This window comes from Euprymna scolopes, chromosome 37 (genome assembly GCF_053919585.1).
Source record: "Euprymna scolopes isolate OS-2025 chromosome 37, ASM5391958v1, whole genome shotgun sequence".
Taxonomy (NCBI): Eukaryota; Metazoa; Mollusca; class Cephalopoda; order Sepiida; family Sepiolidae; genus Euprymna; species Euprymna scolopes.
In genome coordinates, this window is record NC_136518.1 from 35,645,664 (window position 1) to 35,668,955 (window position 23,292).

Here is a 23,292-nt window from a genome sequence, read left to right on the forward strand (position 1 = left end):
AATTTCGTAACTAATAGATCTCACACTGATTGTAGCAAAATGGTGTTGCATCACCGCAATATTGTATGTGTGTTTTAATGAACTTACTGTACTTATACCTCCTCAACCTTATCGACCCACCTGACTAGCAACAAAATCACATCTCTTCTATGTAGTGGTCGCTAAATGCTGGAAGATTTTCTATACTGATAACTTCTTTGCTCGGACTTTGCATTTAGGAACTAAATTATATTTCAAACTTAAGCAAGGTAGCCTAAGAAAAAAGATATTTCAAACTTAAGCATGGCAGCCTAATGAAAATGATATTTTGAAACTTCAGCATAACAGACCGATTAAAATATATAACAAAAATTGGTATTGAAAAAGAGTTTACGTTTTGTGCATATTCTGCCAACTGAAGAAGTAAAGAAAATTTCCATTTTAAGAATCTGAAGAACTTTGCTATTTTTTCCTGCTATGCCAGAAAATTTGCTGCTGCTGATAATCATCATGTTTTGATAATTAAGTGTCCCTCCTTGCTCTCCATGCAATCCAATTCAAAGGGTTAATATCAATCATGGTGCATACAATCAGATCACTTGATACACACTCAAGTCAGACCTTCCTCGGTCTACCTCACCATTTACTGCCTGTAATATCCAGGCATATTAAAGATTATTCTGTGAATAAAGTTGCTGCCTTGTTTAATGAGGCAGAATGGTATTTTAGATTGATAAGCGAAATTCACTGTTTTTGGATTTAAAAAAAAAATTTTTTTATCGAAATTAATTTGCTCACTGAACTGCTTACAACCGCTTTGCCTTTTGGGAATTTTTTACAAGGATTTGTGATTGAACTTATTGTTGTATGAATATTTCTTGACTGTCCCTTGGTTAAAGTCTTAACAAAGTGATACTTTAAACTTAATAAGGATAGACTAAGGAAAATGATATTTCAAACTTGAGCATGGAGGACCAACAAAAATGATATTATAAATTAAACATGATCACTCAACGGAAATATTTCAGGAAATATTGTAATCTTTTTATAAAAAAATTTTCTTTTTTTTTTAAATGAAAAAATTTTTTTTTGTTAACTATAGATTTTTTTTTCAGGATCCATTGAAATGATGACCAAACAGTTGTCACAATTTACCTTTGAGAATAAAACAGCGGCTGATAAGATCATTGCTTTTGAAAAACAGGCGTTAGATTATCGAAAAAACTTGAAACAACTGCAGCAGAAAATAAGGAAGCTCGATGGTTAGTGGTTTTTCTCTTATTCAGTTTTTAGTAATGTTTTTAAAATTTGTTATTGTTGTTACTTATATGATTCAAATTGTGGTGTTGGTGATATCCTGGCCAGAATGAGGCGTTCATACAACTTGTACAGCACACACAACAAGGATATAGGGCGATAGCTAGATGGTAGTTGGGGATCTTTCCCTGGTTTAAGAAGAGCTATAACTTTTGCCCATCGCCAGATCTTGGGAATGTTGTATCCAGCAGCACAAGAGTTGAACAGTGATAGGATCCATTCACGAGATTTTGGCCCAAAATTCTGGATCATCTCTGTTGAGATACAATCGAGTCCTGATGCCTTTCTAGACTTGAGATGTTTAATTCCAGTCTTCAATTCCTCCTCAGTAAATGGAGGGAACATGTCATCAGACTCTTTGTGGACTTTGCCCATCTTCTCTTTCATCTGTTTAACGTAACCAGCTTACGGACGACCAGTCTGGGTTCAGGGAGGGGCGTTCATGTGTTGGTCAGGTTCTGAACTTGACTCAGTACATAGAGGATGGGCATGAAAGGAAAAAAATCACAGGGGCTGTATTTATCGACCTCACGGCAGCCTATGACACCATCAACCACCGAGCACTTCTGCTGAAAGTTGGCCAGACCTTGAAGAACAGAAAAATGGTTTCCATTATAGAATCTCTTCTCCGGAATCGAAGATTCTTTGTCGAAATAGATGGTAGGCAGAGTCGGTGGAGGTCACAGAAGAATGGTCTGCCCCAGGGTTCTGTCTTGGTGCCGACTTTGTTTAATATCTATACAAATGACCTACCAGAATTTACAGACATCTATAAATTCATCTATGTGGATGACACGTGTTTTGCGACACAAGACAAGAGCTTTGAAGCAATTGAGAAAAGAATCTCCAGTGCCTTAAAAACCCTAGCCTCCTACTATAAGAAATGGTTCCTCAATCCCAATCCTGGGAAAACAAAAGTTTGTAGTTTCCACCTTAACAACCACATAACCAACAGGAAGCTGAAGATCCAATGGGAAGGTAAGGAGCTAATAAATGAACCATATCCAGTCTACCTTGGTATCACACTGGACCGAACTCTCTCCTTCAAGACACACATAGACAAGCTCCGAAAGAAGATCGCGCCTCGAATTAACTTAGTCAACATACTGGCTAACTCGAGTTGGGGAGCAGACCCACACATGCTAAGGACAACATCATTAGCCCTATGTTACTCCACGGCTGAATATGGTGCTGCAGTATGGTCTCGCTCAGCCCATGCTCACCGCATTGACGCAGATTTCCACAAAGCTTGCCGGATCATAACCGGAAACTTAAAAAGCACACCTCTACCAGCCCTATACCGATTAAGTGGCATACCACCACCTTAAGTCCGCCGGGATATAATTGCGAGAGTTGAGCATACTAAACAACTCAAAGACCCCAGACACCCTCTCTATGGCTACTCGGAGATAGCTAGACGACTTGTGTCCCAGCGAAGCTTTGCCACAGTGGAGGAACTACTGGACACTCCTACATCCTCTTACCGGCTGCAGATGTGGAGAGAGGTAGACCCTCAGTCTACAAATATAGCACTGCCAGAGCCCAGTGAAACCTTACCACCTGGCACACACCTGTCCTGTTCTGAGTGGGTCACTCTGAATAGGGCAAGGGCAAAAGTTGCAAAAACTGGCGACAACCTCCTCATGTGGGGTTACTCTACAACTGCTGAATGCCCCTGTGGTGCCCAAGTTCTGACCATCGAGCACATTTTAACATCTTGCCCACTGGGGCCCAACTGCACGGACGAAGACCTCAGTGTTGGTAATGAAACCGCACGCCGCTGGTTGAAGAGATGGAGTGACAAGATATGATGATGATAATTGTGGTGTTACGTGAATGTTAATATCATCTTGATGGATACCATCACAGACTATAGAATTGGCTATGCTGTGTTCAGAAAGGGGTGACCGCTCAAATTTCACCCACGCACCCTTTCCACGCACTTATTTACATATGCATGAACTAGAAGACGTAATAATCTCCCTTTTCGCCATTCTAGGCGGCGTTGAAAACGGCAGTATGAGGGGCAAAACACAAAAAGATTCTCTGTCTTTTCTCTTCCTCCTATTACCAGAAATAAATGTGCATAATGCACAAAATTCAAGATAGCTGAGACAGATCCTCCCAACTTCACACACACCTGCACACATTCTGTTCAGACTCTTGAACTAATTTCTATATACACAATCCAATTGTAAGTGGGCTGTGTTGGTTTTATGGAAGATATATGTTGTTTCAAACATATCACCTTTGTTTTGTTTCTTTGTTTATTGTTTGTTTGTATGATAGAACATATAATGGCGGGACATTCCCCAAGCGTCCACAAACGCTACAATAGTAATTGTGTTGGGTGAATTGTCTACGATAATAATAATGTAATCATTGTGTGCAGTGCTCAGGTGCACTACAACTCATGCAAAGTACATATACATATGTGCATGGTCACACCAAGTGTCATTTTAGAGAGCTTTGGAAACAATGAATGCTTTAACAGATGTCTCAGCAGCCAACAACCCATGTAGGTGGTTGTCTAACAATGCTAAGCATAGAAAAACATGTTTCGAAAGTTCTGGGATCTGTGAAATTTTCTGATTTTGTAAGCATATCCACATGAGTTAAACACATGGAGATTAAAAGGATACTCCGGTTGTTGTTAACAAGATGTGTAATAATTTTATGTTTTTTGACTAAATTAGTTGGAGCTTCAATAAATCCAAGCTTAAGGAAGCAAGAGATTCAGAATACAGCAGCTGTCTGATGGAGGGTTGCATGCCTCCAAACAGGTGGTTAATATTCTGAGAAAGATGTGGGTTCCAGCCTAATGATGCTACATGGTATTTTGACATTAAATAACTCTAAAGGATGAATTTGCTGTGAAACATGAAAGCCAAAAGGTTTGACATTGAGACAAATATTTAATCTTACGTAACTGGTGGTTGCACAAACAACTCCAACAATATGTATGGAGGGAAGATATCTCCAACAAGCTAAAAATAATCCAAAATATTAAACGGAGGTGTTAACATTTTTTTTTAATTTTAGTTACTATATTACAGTGTATAACCAAACAAATAAAACAAAAAACCAGTTTTAACATCACATAATTTGAATCGTTTTCTAACAATGCACACTTATATACAACTAACTGTATCTACTTGATGTTGCCTGGTAATGTAATTTGTTTAGCTTTCATTTTTTGTAACTATACTGTGTTTTTGTTTTTCTGAATTTTTTAAAACAAAGGGAAGTAAGTCTGTTGGACAAGTTCAGCATTACGCCTCTTTAAAAAAAAATCGTTAAAACTGATAAAAAGAAGGTGATAATCCCTTGAGTCAGATATATTATTAATATTGCCACCAACAACAATTTACAACAGTTTAGTTAAAGAAGTAATTAATTGAGATGTTGATCACGTTGAACAATGTTTAAGTTTGGATATGAAATAAAATGTAAAAAAAGAAAACAGTTGTCGTAATCTTTAAAATTAAAAATAATGTATCAATTAAAAAAAAGGAGAATTTATAAAATCAGAGAAAAAGAAAAGGTCAAAATCTAAACAATTAAAAAAAAAAAAAAGGGGAAAGGACATTTCTATTAGTGAAATAAAAAAAATTTGTACGCTATAAATAGTCTGGATTTAATGAACGCTTGACATTTTTAAATATTGACATAATGGATGATACTAAACATTTGTTAAAATGTGTTTCTTAACTTAATGTTGTGAACCGGCAAGGGTTCGGAAGAAAGACACCAGTCGGTATTTAGTGGAAAGAATATACCTTGAAAAGAAAAACAGATAAATAAATAAAGAAGATAATTAATCATCAGTCTGATTGCCAAGTATACATAACTTGTGCTCAACACTGAGAGGCATATTCTCCTGGTTTTATAGTAAGAGAAAGAATTCAGTGTTATCTGTAATGTGTAATCTCCAGATTATCACATCGAACATTCTCAGAAACAGCAAATATCATCCATTGTACAATCTTAAAATTATCAAAATTTGTTCACATTATCAGAATCAACATAATTTTGTGTTTGAACTGGTTAAAATTTTATTAAAATTCAAAGATAAAAATTACAATTTTGAAACTTTTATGGACTCCATGAAGAGAAATGAATTTAGTGCAACTATATTCATTTCTACAAAAAATAAACAAATGGGTCGATAGATTTCCCTTTATATATTTACTAACTATACCTATTTGACATTGTCTGAGATGCAGTGAATCATTTTAAATTTTAACTTTAATCTGTTTGCACATTTTAAACTTAAGCTAGACAATTCCTACTATATTGTTCAATTTAAAATGGTGATTTTTATTTCTAGGTGCTTATTTAAAAATGTTTCATATTAGCAAATTTTTTTAGCCAGACAGTCAGTTTTAAATAAATTGCAACAAAATATGATATTATTACACTAATTAAATGGTACTACAATAACAAATTTAAATTGACTAACCAGAAAAGGTTCGATTTGTCAGATTGAATGCTATTTTAGTCGAACTTTGAAAATGTAACAAGATAACTTTATATATTGAATTCTTATGTTTAGCAAGGACCTATAATGTAATAAATACAAGTGCTAAGTACTAAGCAGTTCTAAGTGACAGTCTTCTGAAGGTTGATACTAAGAATAAAATTATGATTCCCGAGTTTGACATAAAGATTCCTGACTTCAGTAAGACCCATTTAAAGAGGGACGAAGGTTACATTGACTGAAATGTTGTGAAAATAACATCCCAAAATGATAGTGCGAGTAATGCAAATTCACAAAGTTTAATTCTTATTTATTGCAGAACAAATTGACCGAGCCTCACCAATAATTGCCCGCCTGCAGGATGACCATGAAATCTGTAACGAGCAGTATCAAGAAGCGAAAAAACAAATGCTGATTTTTCAACTTACTGTTAACAATGAAGAAAAGAAAATTCATGAATTGCAAAGTTAGTTTACACGTTTTAAAAATATATTCAAGTTAAGAAACACTGAGCCTGATCACTACTTAAATGAGTGACCATTTGAAACAGCTAGTGCTATAAGTTTGGGAGCAGAAGTTGAATCCATCTCTCCTCTTCTTATCTTTAGATGGAATAGTAAAGTAGACTTTAATAAAGGCAACTAGCCTGGAAGAAGGAAAGTTACCAAATAATGCTTGTTCCCAGCATTTCTCCAGATCATCACTTTTTTATAACATGTTACCACATTATCAAGACCCAAATGCCACTTGAAGATGACAGTTAATGGGATTATCAGTTGGCGATAAACTACACCTAGCTAACCAATCAAGTTCTATGTTATTCTCGCCCATATCTTCATTATCTAATAGCTGGACTTTTATCAGATGCGATGGACCAGAGGTTGTGAGCTACAATAGTCAACAAAGAAGACGCCATTAATTAGTTTATACCACACAGCTTATACAGTAGAATAAAATACAATAAAATAAATGAAAAACAAGTACTAAAAAACTAGCATTCGAAAACAGCATTAGATATGAACCAAAGAAGATCAGTTTTCGGGATATTAACTTAAAACTTAAGAAATGAAATTTACAAATAATGTACAAAACTTGTTAACAAATATAAAACCAATAAACAGTATTCAAACAAATGAGTAAATCAGCAGAATACAGAATATCTGCAACTCCAGCAATATAAACATATTAAATCAGCAATATAAACATATTAAATCAGCAATATAAACATATTAAATCAGCAATATAAACATATTAAATCAGCAATAAAAACATATTAAATCAGCAATATAAACATATTAAATCAGCAATATAAACATATTAAATCAGCAATATAAACATATTAAATCAGCAATATAAACATATTAAATCAGCAATATAAACATATCAAATCAGCAATATAAACATATTAAATCAGCAATATAAACATATTAAATCAGCAATATAAACATATTAAATCAGCAATATAAACATATCAAATCAGCAATATAAACATATTAAATCAGCAATATAAACATATTAAATCAGCAATATAAACATATTAAATCAGCAATATAAACATATTAAATCAGCAATATAAACATATTAAATCAGCAATATAAACATATTAAATCAGCAATAAAAACATATTAAATCAGCAATATAAACATATTAAATCAGCAATATAAACATATTAAATCAGCAATATAAACATATTAAATCAGCAATATAAACATATTAAATCAGCAATATAAACATATTAAATCAGCAATAAAAACATATTAAATCAGCAATATAAACATATTAAATCAGCAATATAAACATATTAAATCAGCAATATAAACATATTAAATCAGCAATATAAACATATCAAATCAGCAATATAAACATATTAAATCAGCAATATAAACATATTAAATCAGCAATATAAACATATTAAATCAGCAATATAAACATATTAAATCAGCAATATAAACATATTAAATCAGCAATATAAACATATTAAATCAGCAATAAAAACATATTAAATCAGCAATATAAACATATTAAATCAGCAATATAAACATATTAAATCAGCAATATAAACATATTAAATCAGCAATATAAACATATTAAATCAGCAATATAAACATATTAAATCAGCAATATAAACATATTAAATCAGCAATAAAAACATATTAAATCAGCAATATAAACATATTAAATCAGCAATATAAACATATTAAATCAGCAATATAAACATATTAAATCAGCAATATAAACATATTAAATCAGCAATATAAACATATTAAATCAGCAATATAAACATATTAAATCAGCAATATAAACATATTAAATCAGCAATATAAACATATTAAATCAGCAATATAAACATATTAAATCAGCAATATAAACATATTAAATCAGCAATAAAAACATATTAAATCAGCAATATAAACATATTAAATCAGCAATATAAACATATTAAATCAGCAATATAAACATATTAAATCAGCAATATAAACATATTAAATCAGCAATACAAACATATTAAATCAGCAATATAAACATATTAAATCAGCAATATAAACATATTAAATCAGCAATATAAACATATTAAATCAGCAATATAAACATATTAAATCAGCATATAAACATATTAAATCAGCAATATAAACATATTAAATCAGCATATAAACATATTAAATCAGCATATAAACATATTAAATCAGCAATATAAACATATTAAATCAGCAATATAAACATATTTAATCAGCAATATAAACATATTTAATCAGCATATAAACATATTAAATCAGCAATATAAACATATTAAATCAGCAATATAAACATATCAAATCAGCAATATAAACATATTAAATCAGCAATATAAACATATTAAATCAGCATATAAACATATTAAATCAGCAATATAAACATATTAAATCAGCAATATAAACATATTAAATCAGCAATATAAACATATTAAATCAGCATATAAACATATTTAATCAGCAATATAAACATATTAAATCAGCAATATAAACATATTTAATCAGCAATATAAACATATCAAATCAGCAATATAAACATATTAAATCAACAATATAAACATATTAAATCAGCAATATAAACATATTTAATCAGTAATATAAACATATTTAATCAACAATATAAACATATTAAATCAGCAATATAAACATATTAAATCAGCATATAAACATATTAAATCAGCAATATAAACATATTAAATCAGCAATATAAACATATCAAATCAGCAATATAAACATATTAAATCAACAATATAAACATATTAAATCAGCAATATAAACATATTAAATCAGTAATATTAACATATTAAATCAGTAATATAAACATATTAAATCAGCAATATAAACATATTAAATCAGCAATATACACATATCAAATCAGCAATATAAACATATCAAATCAGCAATATAAACATATTAAATCAGCAATATAAACATATCAAATAAGCAATATAAACATATCAAATAAGCAATATAAACATATCAAATCAGCAATATAAACATATCAAATCAGCAATATAAACATATCACATCAACAATATAAACATATCAAATCAGCAATATAAACATATTAAATCAGCAATATAAACATATTAAATCAGCAATATAAACATATTAAATCAGCAATATAAGCATATTAAATCAGCAATATAAACATATCAAATCAGCAATATTAACATATTAAATCAGCAATATAAACATATTAAATCAGCAATATAAACATATCAAATCAGCAATATAAACATATTAAATCAGCAATATAAGCATATTAAATCAGCAATATAAACATATTAAATCAGCAATATAAGCATATTAAATCAGCAATATAACCATATTAAATCAGCAATATAAACATATTAAATCAGCAATATAAACATATTAAATCAGCAATATAAACATATCAAATCAGCAATATAAACATATTAAATCAGCAATATAAGCATATTAAATCAGCAATATAAACATATTAAATCAGCAATATAAGCATATTAAATCAGCAATATAAACATATTAAATCAGCAATATAAACATATTAAATCGGCAATATAAACATATTAAATCAGCAATATAAACATATTAAATCAGCAATATAAACATATTAAATCAGCAATATAAGCATATTAAATCAGCAATATAAACATATCAAATCAGCAATATAAACATATTAAATCAGCAATATAAACATATTAAATCAGCAATATAAACCTATCAAATCAGCAATATAAACATATTAAATCAGCAATATAAGCATATTAAATCAGCAATATAAACATATTAAATCAGCAATATAAGCATATTAAATCAGCAATATAAACATATTAAATCAGCAATATAAACATATTCAATCAGCAATATAAACATATTAAATCAGCAATATAAACATATTAAATCAGTAATATAAACATATCAAATCAGCAATATAAACATATCAAATCAGCAATATAAACATATTAAATCAGCAATATAAACATATTAAATCAGCAATATAAACATATCAAATCAGCAATATAAACATATTAAATCAGCAATATAAACATATCAAATCAGCAATATAAACATATTAAATCAGCAATATAAACATATCAAATCAGCAATATAAACATATTAAATCAGCAATATAAACATATCAAATCAGCAATATAAACATATTAAATCAGCAATATAAACATATTAAATCAGCAATATAAACATATTAAATCAGCAATATAAACATATCAAATCAGCAATATAAACATATCAAATCAGCAATATAAACATATTAAATCAGCAATATAAACATATCAAATCAGCAATATAAACATATCAAATCAGCAATATAAGCATATTAAATCAGCAATATAAACATATTAAATCAGCAATATAAACATATTAAATCAGCAATATAAACATATTAAATCAGCAATATAAACGTATTAAATCAGCAATATAAACATATTAAATCAGCAATATAAACATATTAAATCAGCAATATAAACATATTAAATCAGCAATATAAACATATTAAATCAGCAATATAAACATATTAAATCAGCAATATAAACATATCAAATCAGCAATATAAACATATCAAATCAGCAATATAAACATATTAAATCAGCAATATAAGCATATTAAATCAGCAATATAAACATATTAAATCAGCAATATAAACATATTAAATCAGCAATATAAACATATTAAATCAGCAATATAAACGTATTAAATCAGCAATATAAACATATTAAATCAGCAATATAAACATATTAAATCAGCAATATAAACATATTAAATCAGCAATATAAACATATTAAATCAGCAATATAAACATATTAAATCAGCAATATAAACGTATTAAATCAGCAATATAAACATATTAAATCAGCAATATAAACATATTAAATCAGCAATATAAACATATTAAATCAGCAATATAAACATATTAAATCAGCAATATAAACATATTAAATCAGCAGTATAAACATATTTAATCAGCAATATAAACATATTAAATCAGCAATGTAAACATATTAAATCAGCAATATAAACATATCAAATCAGTAATATAAACATATCAAATCAGCAATATAAACATATCAAATCAGCAATATAAACATATCAAATCAGCAATATAAACATATTAAATCAGCAATATAAACATATTAAATCAGCAATATAAACATATTAAATCAGCAATATAAACATATTAAATCAGCAATATAAACATATTAAATCAGCAATATAAACATATTAAATCAGCAATATAAACATATCAAATCAGCAATATAAACATATTAAATCAGCAATATAAACATATTAAATCAGCAATATAAACATATTAAATCAGCAATATAAACATATTAAATCAGCAATATAAACATATTAAATCAGCAATATAAACATATTTAATCAGCAATATAAACATATCAAATCAGCAATATAAACATATTAAATCAGCAATATAAACATATCAAATCAGCAATATAAACATATTAAATCAGCAATATAAACATATTAAATCAGCAATATAAACATATCAAATCAGTAATATAAACATATCAAATCAGCAATATACACATATCAAATCAGCAATACAAACATATCAAATCAGCAATATAAACATATTAAATCAGCAATATAAACATATCAAATCAGCAATATAAACATATTAAATCAGCAATATAAACATATTAAATCAGCAATATAAACATATCAAATCAGCAATATAAACATATTAAATCAGCAATATAAACATATTAAATCAGCAATATAAACATATCAAATCAGCAATATAAACATATGAAATCAGCAATATAAACATATTAAATCAGCAATATAAACATATTAAATCAGCAATATAAACATATCAAATCAGCAATATAAACATATTAAATCAGCAATATAAACATATTAAATCAGCAATATAAACATATCAAATCAGCAATATAAACATATCAAATCAGCAATATAAACATATTAAATCAGCAATATAAACATATTAAATCAGCAATATAAACATATCAAATCAGCAATATAAACATATCAAATCAGCAATATAAACATATCAAATCAGCAATATAAACATATTAAATCAGCAATATAAACATATTAAATCAGCAATATAAACATATCAAATCAGCAATATAAACATATTAAATCAGCAATATAAACATATCAAATCAGCAATATAAACATATTAAATCAGCAATATAAACATATTAAATCAGCAATATAAACATATCAAATCAGCAGTATAAACATATTAAATCAGCAATATAAACATATCAAATCAGCAATATAAACATATCAAATCAGCAATATAAACATATTGAATCAGCAATATAAACATATTAAATCAGCAATATAAACATATTAAATCAGCAATATAAGCATATTAAATCAGCAATATAAACATATTAAATCAGCAATATAAACATATTAAATCAGCAATATAAACATATTAAATCAGCAATATAAGCATATTAAATCAGCAATATAAACATATTAAATCAGCAATATAAACATATTAAATCAGCAATATAAACATATTAAATCAGCAATATAAGCATATTAAATCAGCAATATAAACATATCAAATCAGCAATATAAACATATTAAATCAGCAATATAAACATATTAAATCAGCAATATAAACATATTAAATCAGCAATATAAGCATATTAAATCAGCAATATAAACATATCAAATCAGCAATATAAGCATATTAAATCAGCAATATAAACATATTAAATCAGCAATATAAACATATTAAATCAGCAATATAAGCATATCAAATCAGCAATATAAACATATCAAATCAGCAATATAAGCATATTAAATCAGCAATATAAACATATTAAATCAGCAATATAAACATATCAAATCAGCAATATAAACATATTAAATCAGCAATATAAACATATCAAATCAGCATGTAAACGCATTAAATCAGCAATATAAACATATTAAATCAGCAATATAAACATATCAAATCAGCAATATAAACATATTAAATCAGCAATATAAACATATTAAATCAGCAATATAAACATATTAAATCAGCAATATAAGCATATTAAATCAGCAATATAAACATATTAAATCAGCAATATAAACATATTAAATCAGCAATATAAGCATATTAAATCAGCAATATAAACATATCAAATCAGCAATATAAACATATTAAATCAGCAATATAAACATATTAAATCAGCAATATAAACATATTAAATCAGCAATATAAACATATTAAATCAGCAATATAAACATATTAAATCAGCATATAAACATATTAAATCAGCAATATAAACATATTAAATCAGCAATATAAGCATATTAAATCAGCAATGAAAACATATTAAATCAGCAATATAAACATATTAAATCAGCAATATAAACATATTAAATCAGCAATATAAACGTATTAAATCAGCAATATAAACATATTAAATCAGCAATATAAACATATTAAATCAGCAATATAAACATATTAAATCAGCAATATAAACATATTAAATCAGCAATATAAACGTATTAAATCAGCAATATAAACGTATTAAATCAGCAATATAAGCATATTAAATCAGCAATAAAAACATATTAAATCAGCAATATAAACATATTAAATCAGCAATATAAACATATTAAATCAGCAATATAAACGTATTAAATCAGCAATATAAACATATTAAATCAGCAATATAAACATATTAAATCAGCAATATAAACATATTAAATCAGCAATATAAACATATTAAATCAGCAATATAAACATATCAAATCAGCATGTAAACGCATTAAATCAGCAATATAAACATATTAAATCAGCAATATAAACATATCAAATCAGCAATATAAAAATAATTAATCAGTACAAAATTGAATACCAAACAGGCAGTAGCAGTTAGTTGATTTCTTTCTTTTTTTTTTTAATTGTAATCGTTCACATAGTGTGGTTCTGTTGGCCTGAACAAACATCTCCAAACTCGTCTCAAGCAACTTAAAAACAGTGTGCATGCCCGTCTTGCCTCGTTTCCATCTAGTTTTATCTTTTACAAACAGTTCCTCTAGAAACGCCATTGAGACCATACGCTTCGAATTTCTTCTCGTCTTTTGCTATAGTGTGGCTAGATGAGATGAACTCAGGAGCTCAGTTGTCTTCTATAGGCAGTGCCCTCTGGCCAAATCAATCTATCCGGTTGTCTTAGAATCTTGTCCTACTAATTTCTTCTGCTTCTTGTTTTGTTTAACAAAACTCTTAAATAAAGTTAATTTAATTTTTGAAGATATTAGTATTTTATATGGAATTCTAGTGACTCTTTTTCTTCATTTCAAGCAAGCACTTCTATGCAATGGATATCTCCAACAAGAATTTCAACATCACCAATAGGGAGGTGCTGATAGCTAAGTGATTAAGGGCATGATGATTTGAGATCACCAAAGTTAAGCAACGATGAGCTTGGCCAGTACCAGATGGGTGACTATTTGGAACTTCCAGGTGCTGTATGTGCTCTCCGCTTATCTTGACATTGCTTCCAGTCATCCTGGACTTTTTCTTGCAACTGGACTCAAACAGTGCCGATTCAGGAGGAGAGGTGCAGTTGGAATTGCGCAACCCTTGCCACATAATTACATGCGCAGCTGCCCCTACAGGGGTTATCCTTTGTCTTTTCAGACTGAACGGAGGCATCGATAAGGACACGGACTGACAACCTGTGTGTGTCAAGTTCGAATTCAGTTAATTCCACAGAAATACTTTCACTTAAGGATGTTGGCAACCTTCACAGCTGATATTTGATGAGAATTTACTACATTTATTAAACAACAAATTCTTAGATTAGAACAATTTTGTTTTAATTTGTTCACTTTTTAAAGGAGTGATTGAAGTTTGCTATGTAAGTTTAACTTAACATACGTTCCATATTCGAAATTCTGAAAAGGCATTTGTAAACGAAATAAAAAAACATTTAAAGTTAAACATAGAAAATTTACCCCGCCGTCTTTTTAAAATTGTGACATTAATTTTTTTAAATGTTTTTTTTTTTTATGACCTGAAAATTTGATAGCTAATTGATAATAAGCAGAAATCAGTGCTGACATTAAGAGTTCATCCTCAATATATAATCAGGAGATTTCTGTATTATTTGAATTATGTAAACTACTGTTCTTTTTTAATGTTATTTTCAAAATATTTAGCTCAGTTTAACTCCTTCAGATACACCTTGTTAAACTCGGAAATTTGTATTGAATTTTAAACGGAGGCCTTTATTTAATCAACGAGGTAGCTTGCTCTTGTTCTATCAGCCATGACTAAGTAGAAACCTTAAATAATCCATAATTGTATTCTTGCTATCACCCCCAATGAGGATTGAACCTTCAATCGCTAGAAGACTGTCATTTAGAACTGATTATTACTTGTATATCTAAAGTGTAACAGATATACATGCTAACTAATAATCGGTTCGAAAAATTTTCAGTGCCGGTGATACTAAGAATAAAATTATGAATGACTTTTGTAAGCGTGATTGAAAAATGAGAAAAAGCTAGTTTTGTGGTCTAGGAGGTCTATCTTTTCAGGCCTTTTCGGAAAGAGTTAGTTTATAGCTAACTGCCTGAGGCGACCTCACTGGGGAATGATAATGATGCTACTCAGGTAATTTTAAGATGCGAGAATGTAAGTTAACTTATTGTCCTCCCTTCCCAGCCTTTTGCCATATCTTCTCATGTTAAGAGAGAGGTAAATACCAAAGTAATATGTTCCACAAAAGTAATATGTTCCACAAAAGGGATATGTTCCACAAAAGTGATATGTTCCACAAAAGGGATATGTTCCACAAAAGTGATATGTTCCACAAAAGGGATATATTTGTTTGATGGGTGGTCTTTGCTACAACAATCAAGTAATACAATTGATTAAGTTGTCTTTATGAACGAATGTTCATAGTCATAGCTGATAATATTCTTTAGTGTTAGGCTTGCAGCGTATCTTTTGATGTCTCTCCCCGGCTGCACTACCAGTCCATATTTATAACTTAACCAGCCAATCATATTCTTGTAAGGAGGAACATGGATTTATTCATATTCATTACACCATGAAATGAAGAAATAAGAGAAATCATAGAAAATGTCCAGTAATTGTGAGTCACACTGTTTACTGGCAGCATATTAATCATGAAAATTTAAAGGTCCTGATTGAGTCTCGACCCTTTTAAACAAATCGGTTTGAAATTTGTCAGCACCTACATCACATAATTTAGATGTCAGCTGAAGTTTTGGAAAGATTAGTGTTTACTTACTAATCTGTTAAGACTTAGTTATTTACTTACCTATTTAAACAAAAAAATTTTAAAACAGGTCCTAGTTGACTATGTTTAATTATTTATCAAAAAATTCAAATAACATTTTGTCAACTTATAGCCCCATTTAACACAGGATAGTCATTTCAAAAGAATTTATGATAGACTGTCAATTAAGCAAAGTTCCGTCAGTCTGGGTCATTGAACATTGTAATTATAGCATACTAAACTATGTCCGCTTTTCTAGATAAATAGAGATTAATTCTCTTCTTACTCCATGGCTGTGGGGTTGTTCCTGTGGTAGAAGTTCAGTTTCAATGGTGACTTTGGTTTAGTGTTTGAACCACGCGACCAGCATAAAGAGTCATTTTCCTCACTGATCATTTCCGAAAAAGGATGAAACATGTGCATGTGGATAAGAATTCAATAAAAATATTTCTCTCTCTCTCTCTCCCCCCTATATGTGTGTGTGTGTGTGTGTGTGTGTTTAAAGTGAGAGATAAAGACTGATTTAATTAACCAAATTTAATTTTTTTATATTTTCAAGCACACTTCAACTAACTCGTCACCGTTATCTCTCACACTAATAACACTAAACCTACTTTTCCAGTAGGAATAACACAATCCCAAAACAATTATTTGTAGCTGGATTGATAAAATTTTTGTTCCTCCCTCCAAATATAGGTGTTTTTTAGGGTTTTTTTTTTTTACCTTACTTGTTCTTTGTTTTATTCCACTATAATTAATTCAGCAAAAAAGCGTCTATGAAATTTACTGTTAGATTTTTATTTTTATTCTTAAGAAATACCAAATTCCTATTTATTAGAATTTATGCTCCCTCCCCCACTCCTTTCTTCTTATTAATGAGTCATTATCTTGTCCATTTAGGCTGGCAGGATTTTTGGTCCATGCTGCTTTAGGGGTCACATGAGACAGCTTATAAAAACCCTGCCCTATCTCTTTTTCACCCTTTTTTTGATCCTCCAACAGGACGCGGCTGAGGTTCAGTGACAAATGCCCAAGATGGCAGTCACAAAAACACAGTCTCCTTCCTACCATTACCGACCTACACTGAAGATTATTTGTAGTAAACCAAAGACGGCAGTTATAAGTAGAGCTATGACAAGAGAATATTCTTTTCGTTGTTTTAACTCTCGAGTATATATTCGACACAGACACAGTTAATCAATTGATAACCACAATCACTCTATCTAAAAACATATAAGATATTAACTGATATATACAAGAGAGTCAAAATAATTAAAGGAATATTCTCTTGTACTAGCCCTACTTATCACCGGATTCTTGCTTGCAATCAAGCCCTATACGAAAAGAGCCAGAATTAAAGGACGCATACGTGCAAGTTATTGCTCGAACTTCCCATTCCTACATAAGCACGGTGTTTTTTTTTTTTGTTGGGGGGGGGGGGTCCAAATTTTTCTTCTTTTCTACACAATTAACTTTTTCTTGTATCATCCATTTGTTCACCTAGTAAAATTGCTTTAAATATTGTACACACTCGTCGTGTTCTTTCTTGGAAACGAACTATCGCCATATTTCGTTTCAAAGTTTATCATCATTACCGCATTCTCGCGTGTGAGAATAGAACTTTTTTTCCGAGGTAAAGTTAATCCCAATATATTTTATCTATTTTTTTTTCTTTTAATAGTTGTGAGTTATCTACCTTTACTCAAATTCTTCACTGAAATAACTCCAAAATAGGCACATCGTTTAAACCTCTTTTCAACATTAAGTACAGATATTAAACACACCTCATTCTTGAATTCAGTCCTGTCTCAATATATTACATTTTTTTTTTTTTTTTGCTTTTATTGAGATTTTAATTTTATTAAGACATTTTAATTCATTCAGATTTTAATTTTATTCAGGTAAAATGGAGTTGCAGAAAAGGCGCATTCAGTCGATAATTAAACGTATTGGTAAAATGCGCACGGGATTAAAGGCTCAAGAAAGTGCAATTAAATCAATCAAAGGAAAAGCAAAGATGAAAAAAATCATCAAATCAAATCCGATCAAAAGTCAAAACGAGGCTGAAAAGATGACAATTCCAGTAAAAAGTAAGCATGATCATTAAAGATTTTAAATGAAATGTACTAACATCTTACTATTTAAAGTTGTTTTAGACATTGCTTAAATTATTATTAAAATGTATTATACAACTAATTCTTGTGATGAAAAAGAAATGAAATTAAAAAATAATGTCGGAATTTTATCTTGCTTCCAGATAAATTAGATACTAAAGTAACTAACCTGGAAAATAAATGACAGCATAGAATAAAAAAGGGGGGGTAAAGAATAAAATATAAAGGTCTTGCTTTGAAACGAAGAAGAGATTTTATTCACAATAAATTTAGTTACAAATTTTTTCCTTTGCGGGTATTGAACTTATGAAACGCCAAAGTAACATGTAATGAAAAAAATAACACTGGTTCTCATAATGAAGATGTTGTATCCATGAACGAATACAATAATAAGATTCAAAATAGTATCTCCTAATCACACTCGCATATGAAATAAATTTTAGGAGCGTACTCACAAATTGAAAGCCAGTCAGGCACGTGCCTTTTTCTTCTTTTTTTTCTCGTTCAAAGTTCTTTTAGAATTTTCTCTCCCTCCATGTTTGCATGCAAACCGTAGACACGCAGATGGATTTCAGAAGTATGGCCGCGTCACTTGCCCGAGGTTTTCTTTACCGGGTTTTCTTCTTTGTAGAAGGTTCCAAAATTCCTTGTCATGTAAAATAAGGTATTTTCTTTAAAATAATTTCACTCCTTCTAAAATACGTGCAAAACTGTAGTCATGTAGATAGTTTTCAGAAGTATGTCTCGTCACATAGCCGGGGGTTTTCTTCTTTGAAGGAGGCTCGTCAAAATTCCATTTTCAGCGCCGGGCAATGAAACAAACGTCCAATCTCCACGTCAGCGGAATTTCAAAAGAGGTCGAAATTGGCGCTGGGCTTGTGACGTCATCATGGAGCTAGCATTTCCCTTTTCTCCAAATTAAGGGGAGTTTGTTCAAATCCAAAATGTACGAAACTAAAATAAAAAACGATACAAAATACAAAAAATCAAATACAAGAACCAGATAAAAAATAATAAATGTAAACAGGGGGGATGCACCATTATTGGTACAAAAAAAATTCCAACAATAATATTATTTTTTATTATTGGATTCTTTTCGAGATGAGGAATTTATACATTTATTTATTTATTTGTTTATTTATTTATTTGTTTATTTATTTATTTATTTATTTGTTTGTTTATTTATTTATTTGTTTATTTGTTTGTTTATTTATTTATTTATTTGTTTATTTATTTATTTGTTTATTTATTTTTTATTTATTTTTTTATTTATTTGTTTATTTATTTGTTTATTTATTTATTTGTTTATTTATTTATTTATTTATTTGTTTATTTATTTGTTTATTTATTTGTTTATTTATTTATTTATTTGTTTATTTATTTATTTATTTATTTGTGGACTATTATCCTCATCAGTATACACAATGGTAAACTGCGACGGGATAGAAATGTTAAATCTCTGAACTGTATTCTAAGTAATTACTCGCTTCCATAATTGTTCTCGTCTCACAACGTTTTAGTGAACTAAGCCTCTGAGTAGGATTTAAAGGAACGTAAACTTAGTGAACTAAGCCTCTGAGTAGGATTTAAAGGAACTAAGCTTTGAGTAGGATTTAAATCTTCAGACAATGCTCACCTTGGAACCGTAGAGATTCAACGTCTCTATCCACTGTGCCATGAACCCTGATGGGCGATCAAGGTTGGATTTTTTGGTCTTATAAATCCAAGTTTTTTGTTATCGAATGTTATATAATCTTTTTAATTGGAATTCTTTTGTGATAATTTATTTATTTGTTTATTTATTTGTTTATTTATTTATTTATTTATTTATTTGCGGATTATTATTCTCATCTTCTAGTTTTCTTTTGTGGCACAGTGGATAGAGACGTTGAATCTCTACGGTTCTAAGGTGAGCATTGTCTGAAGATAGCGGTTTCAATCCTACCCAAAGCCAGCCAGAGGCTTAGTTCGCCAAAATGTGGTGAGACGACAAACACCAAGGAAGGCAGTAGTTATTGAGGATATAGTTAAGATAATCACTATTCCTATCTGTCACGGTTTGCCATCTGATGAAGGCCAGAGGAATAGTTGGATGAAACGTTATGAAATAACAACTAGAAGATGAGGATAATAGTCCACAAATAAAAAAAATATAAAAAATAATAAATAAGATTTTTTTTAATTTGAAAGTGGATGAGGAGCTTTTTATGAAAAAATTTCAAATAAAATATGAATTTATGTTTTCTTAAATTTTTTAATCCAGTTCTGTTTGCTATGGTTTGACACAAAGAGTCGCCTCACAAAGTTTCTAGCTATGGAATATCTGGCAATGTCTTCTCAATCACCAAATCTCTTTTCTTTAGTAGATCTATAAAATCTAGTAAAAAAATTTTTTTTTTAAAAATATTTATTGATTGACAGAACTCTGAAAGAGCATCAACGCTGGAGGGATTCCTTATTTGTTTTATGTGATAGAACAGATAAACTGTGTGAATTATGTTTAAAGGATATTATATTTCCAATACACACATGCAATTATGAAATCTGCGATTCAAGAAAAAGATTAATATGAATACAAGAGGAAAATTACAGGGATTTTTCAATTATTACATTTCTGATGCAGTTTCGAGTGTTTTGGATTAATCTCAGTTCGAGCACTAAAATTTAGGGCATAGTTTCACTCTTTTCCGGCTTGGTCAAAGGCAGGAGAGTCCACCATTGTAAATGCGCCACCCAAGTATATCCCATCAATTGTCAGACTCATGAGGGTGGAGATCCTCATATGATACCAAGTCGGGGATGGGCTAAAGTGCTTATATCCTCACTAGAGCTTCTGTGCATATGTTTAAAAAATGAAGAAAAAATAGCAGGTTATTTTGGCAGGATAGTAGAAAGCAGAAAAGTTTAACCATAGCAAAAAAAAAAAATAAATAAATAAATAAATAAAAATAAAATGGGAAGGAGGACACAAAATTCAGAGAATTGAGTTTTATCAATTTTTCGGTTCTTGTTTTTAGTTTTTTAGAAAAATCAATAACTTAACAGCACTGCAAGAAAAATAATATCAAAAGAAAGAAAGGCACATATGATAGAAGAAATTCTTTCAAAATTCTCAGTACCAGAAAGACCCATCGAGACTAAAGTTTACAAGATATCGGAAATTTTGCCGCTTTGAGTAAGTCTGGTCCATAGTATAAAATCAGTCGAACGGAGTTCTTGGTTCAAAACAAAATAAATTCTGACGCTCTCGAATGTTCGATTGCCCTCGTGGGGAGTTGCGTTTATCAGTTCAAGTCGCAACGAATTCATTCTTTTAATTCCATTCGGATTGAAATATTGTTCCATCTCCCCCCCCCCTCTCTCTCTCTCTCTCTCTCTCTCTCTCTCTCTCCCCTCTTCCTGTTCTCAGTATTCCCAATTGATAGCAGTTAGGGAGTCGCCCTATTCACGATTACATCAGTGGTTGTTCTGCTTTAACCATGTCATCAACCCGCGTGGAGTTTTTCTTTTTGTCTCTTTCAATCTCGGCGTCCGATCACAGCAGAAAAAGTATCTCTTCCAGACAGCATGTGCTGGGTGCTGGGGTTCGCCCACCTATGCATGCCAATCAAATAAATAATAGTTGCTAACTAGCTAACCCCGATGGCACGTTTTAATTCCCTTTTGGCTTACATACCGAGACTGCCATATCTTATGGCGATGCTGTTTTGTGGGTCACTTGGTGTTGCTCGTCGTAGGAACGTCACACAGTATATACAGCAAAACGAGATAGTGGTCAAAAAACCAATATATAACAAATGAATGTTACCAAACGCAAGAGAAGTTACTCTTCTGCCAACCTAGAATAGTTTTGTGTTGTTTAAAATATTTTCAAGTGTCTTTTTTATTCGAAACACAAGTAGTGCTCACTTGGTAAATTAGAACAACGACAATATGGTCGACATCAGACGTTCATCTGGGAAGTCTCGATAATCACTTAAATCATAGCAATAAAATAAAATACTGATAAAAATTCACCCAATAGATATCACGGAGACACTTATTAAATGGATTCCTTTCAATATTTTATTTATTTTTCAAGTTTTGAGCCATTACTGACACTCCAAAGACGGCATATTCTTGTTAGCGATCTTGTCGGTTTACCTTACTAACTCGGCACTACTTGTTTTCCAAACAAAATAAAACACAAAAAAACTTATTCATGTAGGTAGAAAAGTAACTTATCTTGCTCTTGGTAACATTTATTTTATCTTTTTTTTTTTTTTTACACAGTGATCACCACTTATCAAGGCCCGGAAGCCACTCAGGGATAAGGGTTATTGCAAGTACATTACGTTAGTGTGGAGATTTGATGAAGTGTTTACTTAAGGGGACGGTTCATTAGGAATTTGTTAACGTTGGACTTGAAGACATCCAAGTTGTAGTCCGGTGGGAAGCAGGCAGACAGAACAGAGTTCCACAGGCGTGCAATTCCAAGAAAGAAGCTTTGTTCATGGAATCCACGTTTTGATTTAGGCACAGATATAGAGTGGGGGAAATTTTTCACAGTGGATTCAGCTAGACGGGTGTTTTTCGTGAAAGATTGGCGAGGGGGGACAAGAGATTGGAGTTCAGACGAGCACATGCCATGGAAA

The 23,292-nt window shown here is 29.9% G+C and overlaps 1 protein-coding gene across 2 annotated transcripts in view; it reads left to right on the plus strand.

Moving 5' to 3' along the window:
* LOC145261134 (uncharacterized) overlaps positions 1–23,292 on the plus strand; it is a 123,034-nt gene that overhangs the window by 31,176 nt on the left and 68,566 nt on the right. For both annotated transcript variants that reach the window (XM_080119407.1, XM_080119408.1), the window contains exons 3-5: positions 1,095–1,241; positions 6,096–6,242; positions 18,446–18,634. In XM_080119407.1, the coding sequence (XP_079975533.1) occupies positions 1,095–1,241; positions 6,096–6,242; positions 18,446–18,634 (483 nt within the window). The remainder of the gene's footprint in view (positions 1–1,094; positions 1,242–6,095; positions 6,243–18,445; positions 18,635–23,292) is intronic.